Consider the following 11,828-nt stretch of genomic DNA (forward strand, 5'->3'; position numbering starts at 1 on the left):
AATTATTGATTGATGAATGATTATGTTCAACTAACAAACTAGATTCACCTTCATCTTGACACTGAACAAGATAAGGGTGTTCAATTTCAAGTTTCAAAGTCTTTTGTAATACAAATAAAACTAAGTAAATGCAGTTCTAGTAGAGTTTAAGAAACAAGTTCTCTAAAAATGTTAATACCCAGCAATTACCTAACATCACAATTTTACCCATCACACATCCCGCTAGACCTGATAAGAGTAATATTCAGACCCTATTGACAGGAATAATTCTTTATATGTTGGCCTAATGAAAAAATCGGCAAGAAAATAATTGTTGATAAACGATGAAAGCCAACTTGTAACTCAATTTGCTTCAGCTTGGCAGTTTTTCATGAAAAAAGCAAACAAATAATATACATACAGTGCCATGTCTTAACAAATAACAGATATTTAAGCTTTCACAGCAATCTTGTTTAAAACAAAGGAAAATGCATTATCCCAGTTAATACAAATGTTACCCTACCACCGAAAACGAAAGATTATCTCTCCAAATGTAATTGTTAACAGATAATATAGTCACATATACAGTCATATAATACTTTATACGTTATATCTTCAATACATATGGTAATGAACTCTGATTGGGTCTCATCTAACTATCGCGATATATCTGCTACGTGATCTCGCCCATGCGTTATACAGCAGGAAACCCCGGTCAATCTTCCTTTCTCAACATGGCACCGAAGGTGAAGAAGGAAGGTATGTCAATCTAATGATTTTCAAGGAATAAATCGTGCATTTCTTCACTATATCGCGTCTTCGGTACATTAGATACCCCCGAAATGTAAGGATGAACTGACAGTGGTTAAAATAATGTCAGAATATTGCCGTCAACGGTCTAAATACGTTATATAACGCAGACTGCTTCTCCGGCATGTATCCTAGAACGTGATGCTAAGCTAATAATAGCATGTTAGCGTTGACGCTGCTCACCAAATGGATTTCTATGAACAACTCTTATTCCGTCCTGATTTGTTCCTACAGTCTATTATGGACATAACTTGGCTAGTTAGTGTTAATGTCTTAGTAGCCATAGTCCTTATTGTATAACCGGTTCGTTCATTAGCTGTTTTTGTGATGTTAGCACTGTTTGAAACGATTCATTAGCTACACGTGAAAGCTAGCAGTTTAAGATGCTGTTGTATTAACGCTACAAGAAAACTAAGTGCAACGTCTAAAACCGTGGCCATTTCGTTATTTGTCGATAATATCATTATTGGTTCATTAACGTAAAATCCTGGGGGGGGTGTATGGCATTTACGTGCTAGTCATGTGTGTCAGTATTAAAGAGTAACGTTAGTTTTTCCCTGCCAAGTGATATTTGGTAAAGTAACTTAAATGCCGTTTTCTAAATAATATGCGCTAATAACATTAAGAGATGCGGTCTCTTGAGTTAATGTATTTATCACTTGTACATAAGTTAAGTTTGAACACTAATTTGTCCTAGAAGTGGGCTTCAGTGGCTTGGATGTCATCTGTAGCTTCATGCAAAAGTGAATCTTTTTTTAATGGCTCAGCTTGTCATTGTAAATGTAGCCTTACCTGATGACACTCCTCAAGCAAAATGGCAAATGGATCACTGTTGGCTAAATTGAATAAAAGTACTCCTTTTAGTCGAGATAACCAATGAGCAACATGTCAAATACATGAAATGGAGATCAACTTGATGATTGCAACACTTCCATGTCATGTGGTATATTACCAAATTTCAAACAAGTCTAACACATTTTATTTCTCTTTAAGCGGTCCCTGTCAAGACTGAGGCCAAGTCAAAGGCTCTGAAGGCCAAAAAGGCTGTGCTCAAGGGTGTACACAGCCAGAGGAAGAAGAAGATCAGGACTTCTCCCACCTTCCGTCGCCCTAAAACCCTTCGTCTGCGCAGGCAGCCCAAGTATCCCCGCAAGAGTGCTCCTCGCAGGAACAAGTGAGTAACAGGAACTGCATGCTGTGGGAAAATGCATGGATTAAACCTGGTGCATATGATGGTAAATGCGATCAAAGTATGAAAAAGCATGATTCTAGCTTTATAAACTACTGATGCATCCAACTAAGGTACATGTTACGTAATGTACTTGTAGATATTAACATGTCTGATTAGTAGACTGGACCAGTAAAGTGTGATTGCTGACATGCATATTTCCCTGCAGGCTGGATCACTATGCCATCATCAAGTTCCCCTTGACAACAGAGTCCGCAATGAAGAAGATTGAAGACAACAACACACTTGTGTTCATTGTGGATGTCAAGGCAAACAAACACCAGATTAAACACGCGGTCAAGAAGCTGTACGACATTGATGTCGCCAAAGTCAACACACTCATCAGGTAAAAATCTAAACCAGGCTGAGCTGAATGCCAGTTTCATGGTGTCTGGTTGGAAACTAGATTACTGGTTTGATCAAACTATTGTGCACTCCTTTATAATATATTGTTCATAATTCAAGCCATAACAGTAGAGTCGGTTGGCCCACTGTAATCACACGTTTAATTTTTTGGCTGGCGAGTGATTTTCTGACATTACATGTGTGTTATGACAAATTGAAAATAATTTGAGTAGAAGATTGGTTAAAATGTGGTCTACATTGGTCCTCAAGCTGCTTATATCATTATAAATATAAACATGGTAGCATACATTATATACCACTTCCCTTTCATTGCTTCATCTTACGTGTCCGCTTTGTTCTGACCCTTGTTCAGGCCTGACGGTGAGAAGAAGGCGTATGTTCGTCTCGCACCAGATTACGATGCGCTGGATGTTGCAAACAAGGTAAATCCTCGATCCTTCAGCAGGGCAAACGGGGTGTTTTGAAAGCTAATTAAATTCAACACAATGGTTGTATTTGCTTTCAGAAGTTGTCAATTCTGTGCAAATGATGTTAACTTTTATCATGTCTGAATGTTCATGATGATTCAAAGGAACCACTGATGCCAGATAGTGCAGGTACCGATGTATTCTCTCTGTTGAAGAACATTGTGTAATTCATGTCTTTTTCTTCTCTACAGATTGGCATCATCTAAACTGTGGCCGCAAAGACTTGTGGAAGAATAAATATTTGTATAAACTACAACTGATTCAGTGTCTGTGTTTTGTGAGTTGTCTTCACACTAAATGCTTGCATGCTTTTTTTTTGCCACTGAGTTCATTACAATATTTTTCAGGACAAATAAGTTTTGTTATTAACTGAATTCTGATTGTTTCATTTTTTTTAAATGAGTATGGCGAGCTTATTACAGGGTGCAAGACCTCCCAAGTTATTTATTTATTCCGCCGTAGTCTGTTTACTGTAACCAGTAGCGCAAAAAAAGATACTTAAATTAAAAAACAATGCCAGCCAACACACCCCTGCAGGTTTCAAGCTGCATTTAGGGTTCGCCTTCAGACCAGTGGTTCCAGTGTGCCGTGGGATTTTGAAACAATTAAACCTATTGCATTTAACTGTACAAAAGGTTATGAATGATTTTTTTATTTACTTCAGTGTTTCCCCTATGTTTACTAAGCTGGATCAGGTGGCGTGGTGCAGATTTTTTAAGTTCTCGCCTTAGCTTTCCTCTGCTCTGTCTCTGACTGTAGGTGTGTGCGCACGGAAGCGGAGCTCCTCCCTTCGCGAAGCAGAGTAGAGAGAATGTAAATACGTAAAGCATGCACTTAAATAAGATTTGGTGGGAAATATTAGTGACACATCAAAGGCTCGTGAAGGAGAATAGCTATTTTACAAGGACTAGGATAAATACATTTTCAGAGTGATAACTGATACTGTGTTATAGAGATTTTGCCCGGATATGAATACAGGTGTGCCTTGGTCACAGTTTGTGAACCACTGCTTTAGACACTTAGAACTGAATAATTGGCATATACTTTAATTTTTCTATTCTATTAAGTATTTGAAATTCCATTGCATCAGTTTATTTTCAATTTTACAGATTGTGAGCAGTTGCCATCAGTGTTTGAAATATTCTTAATTTTTATAATGGAAATAGATTAATGCAGTGGGCTTTTAATGCATTTATGACCAATGGCATACTAATACTTAAGTCATTTTATGATGGTAGATTTATTTCATGACCTTGTATACTATGCATTTTTCCGTAGTTTCCTCTTGGATGCGTGTCAGAGCATCCATCTTCTAACAATGCCACATTGTGCAAGTTTACTAAAACAAATGGCTTCCATTCAGAATCAGATGCATAACTAACCTCGATTAGTGTATGTACTGGAGTTAGACTTACAATTAAAATGTTATTGCTGCATCTTATCTGCTGATTTAACTCAAGCCCTACTAATGGTATTAAAAAAGGAAAAACTGAATCGGAATCAAACTATAGTACAAGTAATGCTAATAGGTACCTTAGATTAGTGTAAGTATGAAGCACATGTTGGTACCAGGTTTATTATTGTTCCTGCATTCACATAGGAAGTGCAGACCACTTGACTGAATGTTGTCCATTTGCTCAGGGAAAATGCTGGACTAGTATCGCCAGATGTCATTGACGACCAGTACATGATTACCTTTACTAAAGAACAGAGAATATATTCATGTTTTAATTAAAATAAATACAAAAGCTATTACATTGGAGATGTAAAGTACACAGTAATTTACAAAGTCAGTTAAATTTGCTAAAAGATGTGTTATGAGCTATAATTTGGTTATAATTTCACAAGTAAAGTCAAAAGCCCTGCAGTATATATAACTTGCCAAAGTTCATCAAGTTGCATTATTTAGAGATTGTTTTATTTATTCAGTGAGTGCTGACCATCTTATTGATAAGTCTGACAATTAAGAAAAGAAATAGATTCAAACCTTTACCAAACTGATATTTACTGCAGGGCCGCTGTTATAGAACTTCAAAGGAATCATATTCGTATAATACAATCTTAAGTCATTTCACAGAATAAGTCATTGAAATTTGTGATGATGCCTATTAATTAAAAGCAAAAGTATGATTGTTTCAAACATATCACTCAGTCTAGTTATAAAACTGAGTCGTGTACTGAACATTACAACTGACTGTATTCTTACATCTCTATCAGATAAGGTTATGTCTCAGCTGTACATACATTTCTATCATATTGCTTACATTCAAACATCTTTGTGCGACAGAGAACACTTCCTTCTGGTTATGAGAGGAAGGTTCGGACCGTGCCCTTAACCAGGCCTCTGCAGATTGGGCACTTTCGCAGTGACGGGGCGCACTCTTTGCACACCACCAAGTGTCCACAGGGGATGAACACGATGTTGACTTCTTTATCCATACACACCTTGCAGGTACGCTCCTCCTGCAGGCGCCGCAGCTGCTCCTCCATGGGGAGGTCTGTGAAAAGAGAAACATTTTCTTTCTTTCTTTCTTCTTTCTCATCTTAAAATCGAACATGTTGGTCTACATTCCTGCTTGGAGTTTAATGCTACTCGGTCCGTTCCTCTTAGAAAAAGGAAAGTTATCCATTGTGTAAACGCTACAAGAAGTCTCAGAAATATCAGTGTCAAATTTACCGTTTCTCATTCTTTAGATGGACACATGCCCTATAGTAATCATGTAACGTTTTCATTTCACATCATGGCACCGTTATTAAGTAAAGATAAACGTCTTTTTAAAATAAAAGTTACACAGTGCTTCAGCGTTAAAACAATTAATGATAATAATAATACATTAGACTTGTATAGCGCTTTTCTTGTAACTCAAAGACGCACAAAACATTACATTGGCAGGATATTAAGTTCTTATGTTTGTCTTAATACCTGAAAGATCTTGGCTTGGTGATGCAGCTTCGTTTGATTGGGCTGAAAATATGAAAGACAACATGTAGCTAGTTTAGACTTTGGTTAATACACAATGGAAACAAACTCTAAATAGAAACATACTTTACACTTCTTAACAGCTATCTTATGCTTAATTGTTGGGCTTTTGAGACAAACAGACGTTTTGTGTTGTGGCTGCACTCTAGACTTGAATAAACCACTAAACGACTGTTTGAACATGGTGTTATTGAGATACAAGTTCATCTGCATACACACTTAGTGGCCAAATATATCAAATGTGTTTAGCTGTAATGCTCAGTTAGAGCACACGCATGTTCTTTCTTTGACAAGTGTATTATGGTGGGAAAGACGTACCCATGAGATCTCTGAGCAGGTGGACGTCGTTTTTCTGGATCCAGTTGCGGAAGACCTCGGCTGCAGCGTTCCCCTTGGTGAGGACGAGCTCTATCAGCCTGGCAGTTTGCTGCTGAGCCGACGTCTGAGCCTTAAGACCGCCATACTCCTCTGGAGCTGGAGGTTATAAAGGGAAGAGTTACTCACAATCGAGAGGTTGAACTCTAGATGCTATAGCTGCATAATCATCACAAACTTGATTTTGCTGAACAATTGCTCGTCAGTCATGATATTATCTTAATATTTTTAACCACTGAGTGTACATTTGGAACATAATTACATAAATCTGGTATATTTATTGACTCATTATTACACTGACAGTTACACACTTTACTGTGCAGCCCAAACAGGCTCGTGGGAAAACTCTGTTATTATTATTATTATTTACCATTAATAAGTTATAAATCTCATTGTAGTGACAAATTGTCAGATCATTTATGAAAAGTGGTCTTTATTTAACCTGCCTACTTTATTCAATATATTCCTACACTTGGAATTTTCAGTTATTGTCTTATTTAGTTCTCTTAGCTCTTAGTTATTCAGCTCTTAAAAAACTAAATCATGCACCTCAAAGTAACTAATTAACTGTCCTTTCTACTTGTAACATTTAAAAGATGTAGCAACAGTTATTAAAACATTAAAAAATGGGAAAAAAAGAGAAACTTACATAACACATTTTGCTCTCTTAAATGCTCCAGCACTGGCTCCACACTCTTCAGACGCTGGATCAACGCTGCCTGGTGTCTCTTCACAAAGGTGAAACCATCTGAAACAAAAGAAAACAATAAAAGAATTTATTCAAATGTCCAGAGCAGCTGATCGGGACAACAAACGCTCCTAGTTGTTTATTTTCATGGACCATACATTGCAGAGACATCCATATTTTTTCACTGTCAGCTATACCTGATGCCATCGCCTCCGCAACCATCTCTCGCTCCTCCTCCCTTTTCTGGTCCTCGGCACTGAGCAGGTCTGAAACCAGCTCCTGGACTGTCCTGTAGTTCTCTCCGCTGGTCAGGATCTTGCTCTGGACCGTCTGCTTGACTAGGCTACGCTCAAAGCCCATCTCTAAAGCAGACTTAATCACCGGGGTGTTCATCATCACAGCGTCCTCGGACCGCTCCTCTCCTGGCACGAGGTGAATCACTGAGAGAAAGAGAGAGTAGAAACGTCACGCTGGGTGATAGGACCTCCACATTTTTAAAATCCTTTTTGGAAAAGTGTCTGTCTGTGACTCTTTAAATCTCTTATATTGTATAATTCAATTTCATTAAACTCCATTTAGACTAGGACACAACAAACCATTTCAAACTCACCAGGTGGATCCACAAACTCTCTGCTGCTGTCTCCATTTGTTAAGAGCTTTTTTTTGGGGGGGGGGGGGGGAAATAAGCATTTTTTTAACAACTTGTTCTATGCCAAATGTTTGAACCAATAACAGATTTTTATGATGCTCTCAACTGACCTGCTCAAACAGCCGAGGGAAGCGAGCCTGGATCTGGTTAACAAACTCTTGTCCCTTCTCCTGGAGCAAATATTCACATCTGCAATTACCAGAGGAACAAGAAGTTCATATTTTTACTACAGTACAAAGTGCTCTGGACAAAACATTATGACGCCGAATCAAACAACCATAAAACCAAATTTCAAACAGCATTTACCGAGGGAACCATTTAGCATGTTCAACCCAAGGATCATCTCCGGACTCCCAGCATCGCAGGCCTCCATCGCAGCAGAAACACTTGACATCATCGTTACGACCTTTAGGGCAAACAAAGAGCTTTCAGTGTGACGAGTGGTTTTAGGGGGTTCCATAGAAAGAAAGAAAAACAAACATGTTTTTTCCTGATAAAGATGTTTGAACTGAAACCAATTTGAATACAGGTTTGTTTCTCATCTTTCATTTCCGCTTGTAGTTACATTCAGTAGTAAACTCACAACACTGTAATTCTATAGTTAGTATTAACATGAGATGTTTATAACCAGATGTCCCTAATAGGATTTCTGTTTGGTATTTGTCAGATGTTGTCCAGTTTCGTTTTTACTTGAGCTGGAAAGTCCGGTCTGCAGTGGACGTCCCCCAAACAGGGGGGGGAAACACTGTTACTGATATTAAAATTGTTTCCAGGAAGGGGAAATATTTATTTTTATTCCAACCTTTGAACTGCACATTATCAGGAAGTTCTGTGTACGACTTTCCGGACCTTTTAAATGACAGCTTTAAGATTACATTTTTTAGGAGCATTTTTGTTTTAGAAAAATAGACACCCTGATCCTATTCAAGTGTTTGCTATAAAATAACATCAATTAAATTAAACTTTTGGGGGGCATAGCTAATGTTTTGGTCCTAAAAAATGCATTAAAACGTTGTACAATTTATGAGGCAAATAGTTTTTCTGAATTGATATATGTGGAAAACTTATTTAGTTTTTAATAAAGTCAAAGCTGAATTGATTTTCATATTGTTTCAGTCTCCTCAAACCGCCAATAACTGACTTTTGTTGGCCACTTGGGGAGAGTGCAACAAGCTGACACTAACATATTATCACAATACAAAGTTGATATTGCAGACATGGACCCACATCAGCTTTCATTTTGAGTTCTGGCCACCTGATGAATGCAAGTCCAACATTCAACCTCCTTCTAGCTGCTACATGCAGCTCCTTACCAGGTTACTGTCCGATATGAGAAACTTTGATAAGCTTGTCTCTTCAATATTGTCCGTACCTACATAGTAGAAACCAGCTTTAGACAGCTGTTCAGGCCTGACAGGGATACGAGATGGCCAGTTGACAAAAGTGAGCAGCCTCTCATCGCTCTGCTGCATGGCAGGGTTGGACACATTACTGAGAGCGGGGGCTCCTGAAGACAGTTGAGAAGTTACTCCTCCAGACGCAGCTGCGGCCAGCGACACGTTGTCAGCTCTGTCCCCTCGCACAAAACGACAGTTTGGATAATGCCTCTGGTGCTCGGATACAGCTCTGTCACCTGGCTCCCAGTTACTCAACTGCAAACACAAAAAACCTCTGTCATGTTCACTGTTCAATACATGAACACCCTGAAACACACTTGACCTGAATGGTGCTGACTGTGGTGGACGTACTGTAGCCTGCTGCCCACTTCTATCAGTTAACGCAGTAATTAAAAACTATTTTTATAATAATAAACCCTCTGTGTGTATTCCTAGAAACTCCTGTAAACAGGGGGCTTTAGGCAGAAGAGGTCAAACTTACACAAAACATAGAAATGTGTAAGTAAAATACTAAGTAGTATGACAATTTTCAGGACTTTTAAATGACATTTTTAATCACATACTATACTATGACTTTAATGGCGTCCTATATTACCATTTTTACCACATTTTATAGCATAATATGAATAACAATAAAACTTCTTTATGCCATACTATAATATGATATTTTATACTAATAAATGTTTTCATGTTATACTACACTAGTGATACAAAATAGTACTGCAACATACAAGAAGAGCAGGGCCACAAAAACAAAAACATGTATGTATTGAAAATAAAATAAATAAACCCAGTCAAAATTGATAGGTACTCTAAAATGTTTTTTGATGTGACTGAGAAGAGGGCACTGAGTTGGCTTGGTCTCTCAAAAACCTCTGAATCAAGCATCAGGTAAGAGCTCACGTTGAGTTACAGCCCAAGGATATTTACACTGCACCCTGTGTACTTCTACATGTACAGTACACACTCTTCCACAGAGTAGCTGGGTTTTCATGTCTCTGGGATGATACACACCTGTCCTCCGCAGCTGAAGCAGGCCACTCGGTCGCCCTGGACCAGGTAGTAGAAGCCTGCCTTGGCAAGCTCAGCAGGAGTTATTATGGAGAGCGTCCAGGGGTGGAAGGAGTCCAGGCGGTCCTGCTCTCTGCGCATGCTGGGGTTGTGGCATGTTGGTCTCTGGTGGGACATGTCCTCTACACCACGAGAGCTGAGGGGGCTGGAGGGTGGTGGAGCAGAGAAACCCATATTTAAGTAGCCCACAGGCTCCTCACCTTGGCTTACTGTCGGGTTAGGAGCAGCAGGGGCTGGACCAGAAAGCTAGAAGAAAAATACACAAAATATTAAGAAGAACAAACTATTATATAAAATATACCAAGGAGTATACTCGTTGCACTCTGATATGTCAACAACAGGTTTTGTCCTCAAAATCAAAACTATTTCATTAACAATTTTTCAGTTATGATCATCCATGATATAAGGGCAACTATCTATACTTACTGGTATGGCTGGGGCAATGCGGAGTGGAGAGAAGGCGGAGTGCGAGGAGGAGAGCAGGTTGGCTGTAGATGGGAGGCTCTGGATGAAGGAGCAGGAAGAAGAGAGCTGTCTGTGTTTCTCTGTTGGACAGTCTCCGGCCTGCCAGCCCTCTGCCGTCACGTTACACCTGAAACACTGCACGCGATCGCCCACGCCGGTGTAGAACCAACCGGCCCTCGCCAAACTTCGCTCTGTGACTCCGGAAGCTGGGAATCGAGCAAAGGTAGAGATGCGGAAGAGCTCTGTGGGATAAAAACGACATCACATTGACACATTTCCTCGATAACATATCAGAAGGGTTAGATACACAAATAATCTTAAATATGTTATCTGATAAAGTTCAACAATTAAAGAGACTGGTACCTGAGGAGTTATCATATTGCAGGTCAGGTGGAGGCCCGTTGCGACACAATCCCATCAAAAACGGGTTGCTTTTTAGTTGAACAAGAGTTTCCATTTTTGTATTTAAGTTTAGAACTATAAAGAAAAAGAGATGTCTTTACAAAAGGGAAAGGGGTTTGAGAAAACCCAAGGTCTCACTTTCACACATTCACTCACACTGCAACAGAAAGTAGCAGTTCAGGGAGCCGAGCAGGTTTTACTCAATTCAAAAGTTAGAAACATTGAATTCAGCAAAAAAGAAAGTGAACTTGGCTAAGAGTGAAACTTACTAAAAAAAGAAACAAAGCTGCCAGCCCAGCAATCACCATCATTGGACACCAAGTGCATGAGGTGCCATGGGGGATAGATATATATATATATATATATATATATATATATATATATATATATATATATATATATATATATATATAGCATATTCTTTACACCTGGCTCCATTTGACCTGTACCTAGTAGAGAGTACTACCTCTGAGTATTTAACTGCTGAAACTTCAACATTTCTCCTTCAGTTACCGTCTCAGTACATGTACATCCAACGAAACAAATCTCGTGGAGTAAAAAAAGAGGAACTATTTTAAAAAGCATAACTAAAATGCATCCTCAAATAAGTAATCATAATATTACACTGTAGTCACTTCACCCAGGATCAGTATACACTTTATTATCTTGTATATTTAGCACAGACATGTCTAACCATTTATAGTTAAACATGTAGAATGTGATTATGTGTACCAACATTAGAAATTAAATAAATATCTCAAGCACGCACACACACACACACACACACAGACCAAGGGATATGTTCTCTCAAACCCCTCCCCCCATCTCGGACATCCCTTTTGTAGGCGTCTAGTCGGCCATATTTGAATACTAAAAGCCCAATAAAAATGTTTTAATCCTCCTTTTGATAAGGATAATGGACGTTCTTCTTTAGTTTAACGATAGCAGGAC

The 11,828-nt window shown here is 38.7% G+C and overlaps 2 protein-coding genes across 2 annotated transcripts; one reads left to right on the forward strand and one right to left on the reverse strand.

The window, feature by feature from the left end:
• The first annotated feature begins 614 nt into the window (after positions 1-614).
• Positions 615-3,106, forward strand: rpl23a (ribosomal protein L23a). Its single transcript, XM_029448165.1, has 5 exons — positions 615-738; positions 1,783-1,963; positions 2,187-2,363; positions 2,736-2,805; positions 3,042-3,106. The coding sequence occupies exons 1-5, from the start codon at positions 669-671 to the stop codon at positions 3,054-3,056; spliced, it is 513 nt and encodes a 170-aa protein (XP_029304025.1). The 5' UTR covers positions 615-668; the 3' UTR covers positions 3,057-3,106.
• A 1,306-nt stretch (positions 3,107-4,412) lies between these two features.
• Positions 4,413-11,210, reverse strand: birc2 (baculoviral IAP repeat containing 2). The gene is made up of 12 exons (XM_029448447.1): positions 10,839-11,210; positions 10,437-10,717; positions 9,954-10,256; positions 8,915-9,194; positions 7,849-7,948; positions 7,653-7,731; positions 7,504-7,549; positions 7,091-7,333; positions 6,855-6,953; positions 6,149-6,304; positions 5,774-5,815; positions 4,413-5,348 (listed from the first exon to the last, which is right to left on the reverse strand). Exons 1-12 carry the CDS (start codon positions 10,930-10,932, stop codon positions 5,155-5,157), a joined length of 1,917 nt encoding a protein of 638 aa, XP_029304307.1. The 5' UTR covers positions 10,933-11,210; the 3' UTR covers positions 4,413-5,154.
• Positions 11,211-11,828: the final 618 nt, after the last annotated feature.

Source organism: Cottoperca gobio, chromosome 14 (assembly GCF_900634415.1).
Source record: "Cottoperca gobio chromosome 14, fCotGob3.1, whole genome shotgun sequence".
Taxonomy (NCBI): domain Eukaryota; kingdom Metazoa; phylum Chordata; class Actinopteri; order Perciformes; family Bovichtidae; genus Cottoperca; species Cottoperca gobio.